Raw genomic sequence first — 13795 nt, forward strand, 5'->3', positions numbered from 1 at the left:
TAGTAATGCACAGGTGTCTCCACTACAGGAAAAGGCAGTGGCCGTGTCCATGCGTCTTTATGCCACGGAAACCAATATCCCTGAAGACAAGGTTACAGTAAGAGTTGGGGTCACTGCCCCAATAAAAAACGAGATTGTAAAGGCTGAACCATCGGAGCAAGTGTTAACTAAGCCTTCACCTAACCCACAGGCAACAACCAAAGGTATAAAGGAAACGGTGAGCATAAGAGGAAGAAGATGGAGGTGCATCTTCATGAACTGCAGGCTCAGAAGGGCTAGTAATTGCCCGAAGAAAAAAGTCTTCAACTATAAGGTAAGGAAATGAGGAGATGGATGTCAGACGTCTCTGACAAAGAGGCTGGTGCACGGGCCGCTTCACAGGACAATGTTTCGCTGGGGGGAGGGATATGTGATACCATCACTGTCCTCTAGGTGCTGGAATAAAGCAGCTATGGGACCTTTCCAAAGCACATAGAGTTAATCCCCTAGAATAGCTAGTTCAGCTGTGGAAGCTTGCACAGACGCCTATGCCCGCTGGACGTTGATCGCGGAGCCTGCGGGGACTGCCTGGGTCATTAATCCCGTGAAGAAGGAAGGACGAGAGACCGTGCTGAAGCGGGGATGTCCTGTCCTTGGCATTGGACTTACAGAGGAGAGTTTCTCTGAGCTCATGTGGGGCCGAGTTCCCCTTGGAAGGAAGGACGCGAGGCCGTGCTGAAGCGGGAACGTCTGCTCCAATGGACTAACCGATAAGAGAGACACTATATTGATGTGCTTAAGACTGTTCAGGTGGGGTGCATATGGTACTACATGTTTTAAGCTGGGAACCAGTATAGTTTGCCAGCTGTCATTAGAAAGGGCTGAAGCAAAGTTGAGTTATTTTCCCTAAAGGGAATAGGTGTTCTTTTTATGTTTTTCTTTGGACTTAAAGGGATGGTGGGCCTGTTGGTGTATGATTTAATCCCTGTAAAAAAAAACCATATAGAGAAATACAGTGTTTCCTGCCTCAAATTGGGACTAAAAGAGACTGCAACGTGGTGTGGGCATCACAATACATACATACATACACATACACACTCTCTTACATCACTAACATTCAGGGACCATTTAACACCTCAAGTCATAAATCGCATACAGCACTGGGGGGAGGGATAGGTTTCAGTCACAGATAACATTCCAAGATGCACTGTTTTCTGTTTTTAAGTTAAACCTTTCTTGCTTTATTCATTGTAACACCACCGGAAGAGATCAGTGTATCTCGAAAGCTCGCACAAATAAAAGCATTTCGTTAGCCACAGAACGGTATCGTCTATGCATTTTTGATTATTGCGTTCGGCTAACACACTACAGATACCTCTACATATTACCAATGGACAAACAACAAACAAAGAGGACAAACAACGAACAATGTGGTTGAGGGAAGGGAGGAAGGGAAAGATTGGGGAAATAGGGATAGAGGGGAAAGGAAAGGGGAACAAAAAATGCCACAAGGGAAAAAGGGGAGTCCAAGGTAAAATTCTTGTAAAAACGCTGGAGATTCCAAGCAGCTCTCTGCAGGAACAACCTCCTCCTCCGTGTATCTACAAGACAAAAAAGGAAAGCGCGGGGCTCCATAGTGTAATTCAGTAAAATACGGTTTAATTCAGGATAGGATAAAATCAGGCAACTCACAATGGTCGCAAGAACATGCTCGTTGAGAGATAGTGGCAAGGTCCATAAAATGATGATGGAGCAGAGAACGTGAGCCGGGACCTCAGCCTCCTGGATGGACGGGCGGATGAGATAGTTCCGCTTCCAGGTGCACATGAATTAGATCGATTCCATCAGTCGTCCCTCGGAAATTATGTTTCCATGTCCAGAGTTCCACAGCTCCTGGCTCCGTAATGATACTGGCTACTTGAGAACAATCACTCAACAAGAAATAGCCCTACACGTTTCGTCTCTTCACAACCGCGACTTCATCAGGGTTATAATACAAGAGGGCTGTTAGCCCTTATATAGTTCACAGTGATTGATCAATTAATGGATGTCCATCAGAGTTTAACCCCTCATGGGTTATTTGGTGAGTAACCTGAGTTTCAGATAAAACTAGGCATGGACTGACAAAACAAATAAAGCTAATCGTACAACATAAAACAAGGAAACATGCAGAGAACTGCTAACGCCTCCAAAAACTGAAGACCACAATTATTGCATCAAGAATCACAATAAATATAAAGTGCAACAGTATGCAAATATGACACATATATATACACTTCCATAACAAGAAGAAATGAATGAAATCCAAATGAAAAACGAATGCAAAAAACTGAAATGCAATGATAACATACTACTTGTATATACATATATGTACCCTGTATAATTGCTATTTGAAAACCTAATATAACATAAGTCATTGATGCATTGAATAATCAAATGCTAAATAGCAAAATTAAAACTTGTATAATAAACAGACAATATACAAAACGGTTTAGGAATCACCTATGTTCATTTATATGTCTATTGTCCCGTGAATTTTCATGGGTCTAACGCTTAGTAGTCTCCTCTCTGGACATATTTCTCTAACACATATTTTTGTGTGCACACTCGGAAGCGAAACTACGTCATCCGCCCCAGGAGGCTGAGGTCCCGGCTCGCGTTCTCTGCTCCATCATCATTTTATGGCCCTTGCCACTGTCTCTCAATGAGCATGTTCTTGCGACCATTGTGAGTTGCCTGATTTTATCCTGTCCTGAATTAAACCATATTTTACTGAAATCCGCTATGGAGCCCCACGCTTTCCTCTTTTGTCTATATATACAGGCAGTCCTCGTTTTACAACGCTTCACTTTACAACGAATGGCTTATCCAACGCTATGCAATGCATACCTATATTCATTTTTACAACGCCAAAATGGCTTATCCAATACTCTTTCGACGCTTTGCAACGTTGTGTATGTGTGTATTTATATACACATTCGTGTGTATTCCAGGGGGAGCATGGAAGGGAAATAAAACAAAATATCTTCTAAGTGTAGACCGTTTGGTACTCAATGGGTTAATACAATGATGTGTCTTGGCTCGTATGAATAGCCTACTCACAAGATATAGATAAAATACGGGCAGTGTGACACAGTGGTCTCAGCGGAAAGGAACTCTTGATTCTTGATAAGGTGTGGACCCCAAATCTCAGCAGGACAGCATAATATATGTGGGAGAAAGAGTATCCATAGTGCAGACCAATAATGTAAAAAACGTAACTTTTATAGGGTTTAAAAATGAACACTTACAATAAAAACAATCAAATCAAGCATGAATCACAATAATGTGATGGAAGAGAGTAGACTGTGGATTTTGGGCTCACCCACAACCTCCGGTGTGCATGTGCTGCGTGGGACACTGCTACGTTGGACGCTCCCCACTCTCAGCTCCCTCTGGGGTGTTCGGCTATCGTCTTCTCCAGTCCTTGTGGTAGACGTCAATTCGGTGTATATCTTGAGCTCCCTCTGAAGCGCGCCGTCCTGTCCCCTCCGGTGGACTCCGATACGTCACTTCCGGTTTGGTCGCGATATGTCACTTCCGGTGGAGGGTCTACAATCTACATCCCTGCTTCTCTCTTCCAATAGGAGGGTACCACTCTACGCGTTTCGCCAATCGCCAAAAAAAACACACACACACATCACCACCACACACACACACACACACACACACACACACACACACACACACACACACACCCACCCACCACCGGTCCCGGAGGCTCCGCCTCTTCCTGTTTCCCGCGCTTTCACCCCCCCCCCTCCACGTGGGAGCTGCCGGACGGGTGAGTGAGCGGTCTTCACGTCCCCTCACCCCCCTTCACCTCCCCTCACTCACTTCCCCTCCACCCCCCCCCGGCGCCGCTACACTCAGCGGGGGAGCGGAGTGATCATCTCCCCTCACTCACTTCCCCTCCACCCCCCCCGGCGCCGCTACACTCAGCGGGGGAGCGGAGTGATCACCTCCCCTCACTCACTTCCCCTCCACCCCCTCCCGGCGCCGCTACAGTCAGCGGGGGAGCGGAGTGATCACCTCCCCTCACTCACTTCCCCTCCACCCCCCCCGGCGCCGCTACACTCAGCGGGGGAGCGGAGTGATCACCTCCCCTCACTCACTTCCCCTCCACCCCCTCCCGGCGCCGCTACAGTCAGCGGGGGAGCGGAGTGATCACCTCCCCTCACTCACTTCCCCTCCACCCCCCCCGGCGCCGCTACACTCAGCGGGGGAGCGGAGTGATCACCTCCCCTCACTCACTTCCCCTCCACCCCCCCCGGCGCCGCTACACTCAGCGGGGGAGCGGAGTGATCACCTCCCCTCACTCACTTCCCCCCCACCCCCCCCCGGCGCCGCTACACTCAGCGGGGGAGCGGAGTGATCACCTCCCCTCACTCACTTCCCCTCCACCCCCTCCCGGCGCCGCTACACTCAGCTGGGGAGCGGAGTGATCACCTCCCCTCACTCACTTCCCCTCCACCCCCCCCCCCGGCGCCGCTACAGTCAGCGGGGGAGCGGAGTGATCACCTCCCCTCACTCACTTCCCCTCCACCCCCCCGGCGCCGCTACAGTCAGCGGGGGAGCGGCCACAACACGCTGCCTCCCGCCTCAGATCCACGTGGGAGCTTCCGGACGGGTGAGTGAGCGGCCTTCACCTCCCCTCACCCACCCCTCACTACACTTCCCCTCCCTTCCACATCCCCTCCACCCCCCCTCCACCTCCCCTCACCCTCCCCTCACCCACCCCTCACTACACTTCCCCTCCCTTCCACATACACTTCACCTCCTCTACACCCCCCCCCTTAACCTCCCCTCCACCCCCCCCTTAACCTCCCCTCCACCCCCCCCTTAACCTCCCCTCCACCCCACCCCCCTTCACCTCCCCTCCACCCCCCCCCTTCACCTCCCCTCCACCCCCCCCCTTCACCTCCCCTCCACCCCACCTTCACCCCCCTTCACTCTCCCTTACAACCTCCCACCACCTTCCCACCTTCCCACCACCTCCCCCCCTTCCCACCTTCCCACCACCTCCCCCCTCTTCCCACCACCTCCCCCCCCTTTCCACCGCCCCCCCCCCTTTCCACCGCCGCCCCCCCCTTCCCACCTTCCCACCACCTCCCCCCCTTCCCACCACCTCCCCCCCTTCCCACCACCTCCCCCCCCTTCCCACCACCTTCCCCCCCCTTCCCACCTTCCCACCACCTCCCCCCTCTTCCCACCACCTCCCCCCCCTTCCCACCACCTTCCCCCCCCTTCCCACCTTCCCACCACCTCCCCCCTCTTCCCACCACCTCCCCCCCCTTTCCACCGCCCCCCCCCTTTCCACCGCCGCCCCCCCCCCTTCCCACCTCCCCCCCTTCCCACCACCTCCCCCCCTTCCCACCTCCCCCCCTTCCCACCACCTCCTCCCCCTTCCCACCACCTCCTCCCCCCCTTCCCACCACCTCCCCCCCTTCCCTCCTCCCCCCTTCCCACCACCTCCCCCCTTCCCACCACCTCCCCCCTCTTCCCCCCTTCCCACCACCTCCCCCCTCTTCCCACCACCTCCCCCCTTCCCCTCCTCCATCTCCCCCCTTCCCCTCCTCCATCTCCCCCTTCCTCTCCTCCACCTCCCCCCTCCTCCACCTCCCCCCCCCTTCCCCTCCTCCACCTCCCCCTTCCCCTCCTCACCTCCCCCCTTACCCTCCTCACCTCCCCCTTACCCTCCTCCCCTCCTCCACCTCCCCCCCTCCACCTCCCCCTTTCCCCATCCCCCCTCTCCCCTCTTCCCCCCCTCCACCCCTCTTTCCCCCCTTCCCCCCTCTTTCCCCCCTTTCCCTCCTCCCCCTTTTCCCCTCCCCCACCTTTACCCCCTTTCCCCCTTCACCCTTACCTCCCCCCCTTCACCCTTTCCCCCACCTCCCCCCTTCTCCTCCCCCCTTCCCCTCTTCCCCCTTCCTCTCCTCCACCTCCCCCTTCCCTTCCTCCCTTCACCTCCTGTCACCACCCCCCCCTTCGCCTCCTGTCAGCCCCCCCCCCTCCCTTCACCTCCTGTCACCCCCCCCCTCCCTTCACCTCCCAGCAACCCCCTCCACCTCCCGTCACCCCCCTTCACCTCCCCTCACCTCCCCTCCGTCCCCCCTTCACCTCCCCTCACCACCCCCCACTCACCACCCATCCTCACCTCCCCTCCGCCCCCCTTCACCTCCCCTTACCACCCCCCACCACCCCTCCGACCTCACCTCCCCTCCTTCAACGCCTTTCGTCCGCCCTCCCGCCTCTGCCTTTCGCCCACCCCCACACACTCGACACACACCTGCCGCATCCTGCCCCTACGCAACAATATCACTGACCAGCTGTCACCCGCACTCGCCACACACCCGCCGCCTCACACCCTAGCAGGACCCCCACCCACAGCCAGCACTCACTACCCATGCGCCACCCGTACTGAACACCCACCCGCCGCCTCACACACGCTCACACCCTAGCAGGACACACGCCTCACATTTTCACATCACTTATGTCACCAAAATATACATTGTACTGTGGTGTGTTTACAATAAACCATTTTTATACAACATCGTATTACATTTTCTTCCATCTTTCTTTTCAACATTATTATCCAACCTTTCCAACAAACAGTCACCTATTGTTCCACCATTTATAAATAATACTACCTATTACGCATTTACATCCCGGGCAACGCCGGGTCTCTCAGCTTGTATATAATACAGTATATACATGATATAATTTATGTGTGTGCTGCATAAAATATTTGATGTATTTTAGTGTTAAAAATGTCTTCAGGAACGGAAACTTTCATTTAAACAGTGTTCCTATGGGAAAACGTGTTTCGCTTTACGACATTTCGCTATCCGACGCCATTTTGAGTAACGCATTGTGTCGGATAACCGAGGACTGCCTGTATATATATATATATATATATATATATCTATATATATCTCATTTACTGTGTTTCTTACAAGCTAACGTACAAGAAGCTGAGACAGGTATTCTGGACTCACCCACTTCAAAGACAGTGACGTTACTGAAGGACTTTATACTGTGTATGTGTAGGGTTAGACCCCCCCCCCGCTCCCTCTCTGGCGCATAATCCTGGGATGTTGGCGGTTTCTCCCTCCCGTGTATATACAGAGTAAACACTGTGCCCCGTGATGCAGGATTCCTGTGTTTCCATGGAAACCTGAAGGGAGATTACAATGTGTCCGTCTTTCTGTGCAGTGGTCTCGTCCCCATATCTCTGCGTTTCTGCTTTTCCAACCTCAGTCCTAAACAGATTGGAATTCCTCACACCCCCCCCCCCCCCCTCTCTACCCCTGTGCTGGGATGACATACAGTGCACCTACTGCTCTGTCTCTGTGAAAGCAACGCACCTCTAGGTGTCTCCCTAAGACACCCACACTTTTGTTACACGCCCTCTCCCCCCTCCCTCTACATATGTATGTGTGTATATATATCAATATACAGTATAGATACACACACAGATATATACACGTGTGTGTGTGTGTGTGTGTGTGTGTGCCTATATATATATATATATATATATATATAGTCACACACACTATATGTAACTGTAATCCTACTCTTTATTTATGTATTTACCCGCTTGCTTTCTCCCTAACGAACCCACCTCGTGGGTCCCAGGACTCGCTGCTCCTCTTTAATTTGTAATCATGTCCCGTATCCCCGCAGCGTCGCCGGCTCTGACCCACTTTGCGGGAGCCATGGCACACAGTTTAATCCAGCCGGAGCTTTGGAAAAGCCATCAGCGCAGCAATCAGTCTGTGTGATAGAGGTGAAACCCCTGTGTCACTGTGCCACGTGTAACTGTGCCACGTGTCACAGCCCCTCAACATGTCTCTGTATAATACAAGACGAGTGATGCAGAATAAAGGGAGGAGGGGTGAGGCCGGGGGAGTACGGCTATTATGGCGCAAACTCTTCCTCTGGTAAAACACTCATTGTGTTTGGAAGAAGAAAAAAAAAAACCACCTGCAAAACAAACAAACAATAATAATAATAAATAATGACTGGAAATTAGAAATCATTGCGGAGTTAGAGGGCAACTTTATTCCAAGATGGGGAATTAGGAATCTAGCTCCACCAAATGAAAGCATTAAATACCTCTCCCCAGAGACCAAAGGGACTGGGAAAAAGTACTGGCACTGTGACTGAGCAAATAAAATCACGAATATGTAACAAACTGCAACAATTGTATCAATATATCAAAACATGTTTGTTATAAATGCAATATAAATAATGGGACATAATTGCCCTTTTCATTATAAAGGAAGTGGAACTGTAATATAAATCATACACGTAGGGATACTCTGAGCTTTGGCGTAGCTAGACATGCGCGGGCAACCATCTTTTCAGGGCCCCATTATAAGTGAACGTATTCCATAGATTCAAAATTAAATATACCGCACATATATATAAATATAGGTTCAATATAAAATATAGATTACTCATGTACTCACCATTTATTTTTAAGTCAGTTCAGTTTCCGCACTTGTTGCTCAGCAAACACGTCAATGATGTGATTGATTAGGTCCGAGAGCGCGGCAAATGTATATGAGGCGGACATTTTTGCCGCACTAGGCCTGGGAGTAATGGGAAATCCGCCAGTGGGTAAAGTAGGGGGTGGGAACCTCTCTGCACCCATCCACAATGAGATTCAATAGCTTTTTTTTCTCAAATACTATTGGGCTTTTTTCTCCAAAGTTGTGTAAAATTCACCATACACTTTAAATAAATCAGCATAGTAATATAAAATAATACTGACGCCAATGTTTTTCTCCCTTCCCCCATCCTCTCATCATCCGTCCTCCTCATCATCAGCTCTTCCCCTAATCATCAGCTCTCTCCCCCATCATTATCAGCTCTCTTCCCCTAATGTCTCTCTCTTTTTCTCCACCTCATGTCTCTGTCTCTTTTCTCCCCCTCATGTCTCTTTTCTCCCCCTCATGTCTCTTTTCTCCCCCTCATGTCTCTCTTCTCCCCCTCGTGTCCCTCTCTTTTCTCCCCCTCATGTCTCTCTTTTCTCCCCCTCATGTCTCTTTTCTCCCCTCATATCTCTCTTTTCTCCCCGTCATGTCTCTTTCTCTCTCTTTTCTCACACTCATGTCTGTCTCTCTTCCCCCCTCATGTATCTCTCAATTCTCCTCCTCATGTCTGTCTCTTTTCTCCCTGTGGCAGGACGGCCTATAGGGAAGGTCAGACTATAGTCCACACGTGCATTTTATGGGTAAACCAAATGTTGAGTGGATTTTTTTCTCCACAACACAAACATTTGGCACACTGTCCCTTTAAGGCAAAAGAAAACTCCTAAACATATACCACAATAGTTATGGAACAATATTAAAGTCCTTACTGTATCTTTGGTTGGGAATCTCTGTCCCTAGAGAGAGTTTAGAAAATCCTTCTGGATAGGCGCTTGCACAGGACAGCTCTGTAGTCTGAGTCAGCCACCTACTACAAGCAGTAGCCTCCTTATCAAGCTGGTTGTCAGCTGTCTCAGCTTACTTCCTGATTGCCCAAGTATTCTTACTGGGTTAACCTTCTGAGTGCTGGATGAAGGACTCAGATGTATGTTTCACAGGCATAATTATCAGTACCTCACTTCACCCTGTCACACTCCCCCTCATGTCTCTCTATTCCCCCCCCTCAAGTCTCTCTCTTTTCTCCCCCTCATGTCTCTCTCTTTTCTCCCCCTAATGTCTCTCTCTTTTCTCCCCCTCATGTCTCTCTCTTTTCTCCCCCTTGTGTCTCTTCTCCCCTCATGTCTCTCTCCCCCTCTTTTTGTTTCCCTCATGTCTCTCTCTCCCCCTCATGTCTTTCTTTTCCCTCTTACAGTGTATGTATTTCTCACTTGTACTTCATTTTCTCTTTGTGTCTCTTCTTTTCTGTATTCTTTCCTCTCATGTCTGTTTCATGCCTCTCGTGATTTAACCCTTCCCCTCCCTCTCACCTTATGCAGCCTGTCTCCCAGGAGAGAAAATGAGAGGGATGGAGGAGATAAAATGAAAAGGGGGGGGGGGGGGGGGGGGAAAGAAGGAGAGGGATGGGGGGTAGAGAAAATTAAAGGGATGGGGGGAGAGAAGGAGAGGGATGGGGGAGAGAGAAAAGGAGAGGGATGAGGGGAGAGAATGAGAGGGATGGGGTGTGGGGAGAAAGTGAGGGATGGATGGGAGAGAATGGGAGGTGGGGGAGGGCATGTTATTTATAAATGATCTGACAGTTATGTCATCTTTTCTACATTTTCACTCCAAGGAGCTTATTCAGGTAGCTCCAATACGTGATGTATCAGTTTTGAGCACTTTTGTAGCGAGTTTGCATGTATAGCTATTTTAATAAATCAAGCTAGTCAGGAAGCTCCGAGATTCCCATTGCAGCTGCAACTCACAGATTTCGTCACCTGAAGGGATCTGTGATGTGCATATGAAGGAGAAAAATGTATTGTTACTGCATCGGATTGAAGCTGGGGGTCCCCGGAGCTGACCCACATTAATATCAACTTCGGGGACCCCCTACTTCAATCCTATGTAATACAAATTCATTTACAGCCAGCTGAGATAATGAAGGGGTTAAATACCAGCGCCCGGTTTGTTGGTGGTAGAGGGGATGGGTGAAGGTTGTAGTTGCCCCAGGGTGGGTGGTTAGGCATACAGGGAGGGTTGTGGGAGAAGTTAACCCCTTCATTACCTTAGCAGTTACTACCACTAAGGTAATGAAGGGGTTAACCACTCCTGCTACCCACCCAGTAGGCCTAAACACCACCACTGGCCAAATGCCACCTTCATAGTTGCCCCAGGGTGGGTGTTCAGGCCTCCCTGGATGGATTAACCCCTCCCTTACCTTAGCTGTTATAAACGCTACGGTAATGAAGGGATTAAACGCTCTTGCAAAGCCTAAACACCCTCCCTGGGGCAACTACCACCTTCACCCACCCCTCTACCGCCAACATCACACAGGAATGGGCAAAAGTGCTATTAGCCACAGATGGTTAATAGCGATTTTGCCCATTCAAATAATCATTACAGTGCAATATAATAAAATACATTACTATAAAAAACACATTACTATAAATCAAAACTCTAGCAATATCATTCATTGATTGTCACTGTGGTCGTCTATGCCCTCAATGGGTAACAGCCACATTGGCAAGCAATGGCCACCCTACAACCTCCTCATCTTTCCCCAACCCCCTTCACCCTCCCCCCCATCCCCCCCAAACGCACACTGTAATGGGCAAAAGGCCTATTATCCATATCTTGATAATAGCACATTTGCCCATTAAAAATAAAACATTAGACATCATTGTGACGGTAACGGTAGCCAGTCTCACATAATAAAGGTGAAGCCCGGCTGGTTACCCCAATACCGTTTGTAATGGCTGCCTCTGTGAGGCTCATTTTTGCCGTTATATGTAATGTTTAGTGTAACCCCTTCCAGAAAAGAGCTAATTGTTGTGTGATACCTGGAAGGGGGAAAACTGTAGGAATTGGGAAACGTGGATTGTATATGAATAAAAAGCACTTTTATTCCCCCATGTTAGAATGTAGTATGTTCCCCATAAAGTTAGTCAGCAAGCCAGTAATGTATTAATGTTGTTAGCATTTCTCTTTATGCAGACCCAGTAATTCACTTAGCTGGGCTGCAGGCAGAGGAATGCCGGGTTGTGACAAAGGCAGGGAGCGGCTTAAGTACCTGAACAATGGTGAGTGTGAAAGGGCTGTGATTCAGGTCTGGGGAACTAGTTCTTGGTGGTGCAAAGCCTTTGTTTCCCAGGGATTCTGAGGCACCTACCCCACGGGGTATGAGGCTGGCAAAGGGAACCGTTGCTTGGTTTCAGTTCCATAGACATGATTCCCATTGGCCAGTTCCAATTACCAACTCGCCCACAGTTCCCTGCCCGAGGGGCAGTCTAGAGTGCCTAAGCTGGCCCCCTGCACTTGGCTGCGCCGTCACGATCCGTGTTCTGATTGGTTGGTGGCCCCTGTTCCATGTTAAGTACAGCAACCAAGGACTATGTAAGGAGCGCAGCCAATCAGGGAACCAGAACCGGTTTGGAGTTTGAAACCATTAGCCCTACATAGGATTTGATCCTGCCCGCTGTGGGTGGCATCTCTCTGCTCCGGTTTCAATACAAGTCGCAGATCAAACAGACAGAGGGGAATCCTGTTAGTTGCATGTAACGCTGCTTTATTGGGGCCAGTGTATCTCCGATGTGATGGAGGTGTGGGGAGAGGAAAACTCTCAATCTCTCTCTCTCTCTCTCTCTCTCTCTCTCTCTCTCTCTCTCTCTCTCTCTCTCTCTCTCTCTCTCTCTCTCTCTCTCTCTCTCTCTCTCTCTCTCTCTCTCTCTCTCTCTCTCTTTCTTCTCTCTCATATAACTTCAGGTCCACTCTCCGCTGGTCTATTTTGGACTAATAGAATCTGCTGCAAATTCCAGTCTAAGTGGAAAAGATGCAGAGATTGTAGGATAAATGTGAGTGCATTAGGGATATTAGTGCACAGCAGAGAGGGTGAATAATTGCATCTCATTATAGGCATGTGTAGCTGTTTACTGCAGAATATACAAAAGTAAATAACTGAGCAGTGCTGTAAAAAGCTTTCAGTGAGCGGAGCGGAGCGGAAGCAGAACCGGTTCTGGCTTTATTCCGGAGGATCACTAAACATTGTTTCAAATTATGGGCACACAGGACTGTTCTCAGGAAGAGAGAGGCCATGTTTGTAACACATAGGTGTGAGTAGATGTGCTCTGACCTGTTCCACACTGCACCATGTTACTCTCAGGACGTCTCTGAGTGTAGGCACTAGGTTTTACAGTATCTGTGTCTCGTCTCTGCCAGGGGGAAGTTACAGTCTGCAGGGGTCCTCCGAAAACTTTCCTGACACGTTCTTTGAACCGCTGCACGGCTCTGGTATGTGACACTGTATGTGTGTTGTATGTGTTGTTTCTTTGTCACTGGGACCCGGGCACTCACATTAGTGTCACTGTCACTCATAAGGTCACTTTAGTCCTATGTGGACCAGACCCCTTAACGTATTGAACATGTCACTGTCATTAGGTCACTTAGGTCCTAGTTGAGACTGAGCCTAAGTCTGCGCTTATAGTGACAGCGACGTCGCGTCAAAACAAATCCATTGCCGCCGTTGCGTGCGCTTATAGTAAGCGCGATGCAACGACGCGACGGCTTGGTCGCAGTCGCTGGAAGTCATCTCTATTTGATTTTTCCAGCGACCGTAGCCTGACGTCGCCGTCGCCGGCACTATAAGCGCAGCCTTAAGATATAGGACCATGAATTTGACTTCAGAAAGTTCAGGTTGTAAACCCGCTTCCCACGCTTGTCAAATCTACCATGTTGGTGTCTGGTTGTAACGTACACAGTCTCCAGCAAGTCAGGTTCTGAGGTAGCCATCTCCTTCCTCATTGTAGTGTGGTCATACTCTGCATAGCTGTGTGCAGTAGCACATGACAGACAGCTGGGGAGATTTGAATCAGGGGGGTAGCTTCCATATGGTGTGTACAGGGACAGGAGCGTATTTTAATGGTCTCTGCAGGGTTACGGTGTGACTTCAGCTTAGCATTTTCCTGATGTCCTGTGTACATTCTGGGTGTAACACAAGCATTCAGCGATGTCTTCCGGACCCTCGGTATTACACAGTTGTACATCAGCTGCATGAGCTACACAGCCTGGAAATCGGTGTGAGTGGAGCGCAGTGGAGCAGTAACCTCCGCAACCCTTGCTTGGTCTACCATGCTAGGTCTCCGCATTTG

General features: G+C 49.9%; 1 protein-coding gene across 12 annotated transcripts in view; it reads left to right on the plus strand.

The window, feature by feature from the left end:
• Positions 1-13795, plus strand: part of CADM1 (cell adhesion molecule 1) — a 266840-nt gene that overhangs the window by 101954 nt on the left and 151091 nt on the right. For 9 of the 12 annotated variants that reach the window (XM_075604260.1, XM_075604267.1, XM_075604261.1 and 6 more), the window contains one exon: positions 12867-12938. The exons of 2 other annotated variants lie outside the window; for them this stretch is intronic. In XM_075604260.1, coding sequence (XP_075460375.1) covers positions 12867-12938 — 72 coding nt within the window. Of the gene's footprint in view, positions 1-11645; positions 11732-12866; positions 12939-13795 lie in introns of all 12 variants that reach the window. One more of the 12 variants, XM_075604262.1, reaches the window with a different exon arrangement.

The sequence above is a fragment of the Ascaphus truei genome, chromosome 6, assembly GCF_040206685.1.
Source record: "Ascaphus truei isolate aAscTru1 chromosome 6, aAscTru1.hap1, whole genome shotgun sequence".
NCBI lineage: Eukaryota > Metazoa > Chordata > Amphibia > Anura > Ascaphidae > Ascaphus > Ascaphus truei.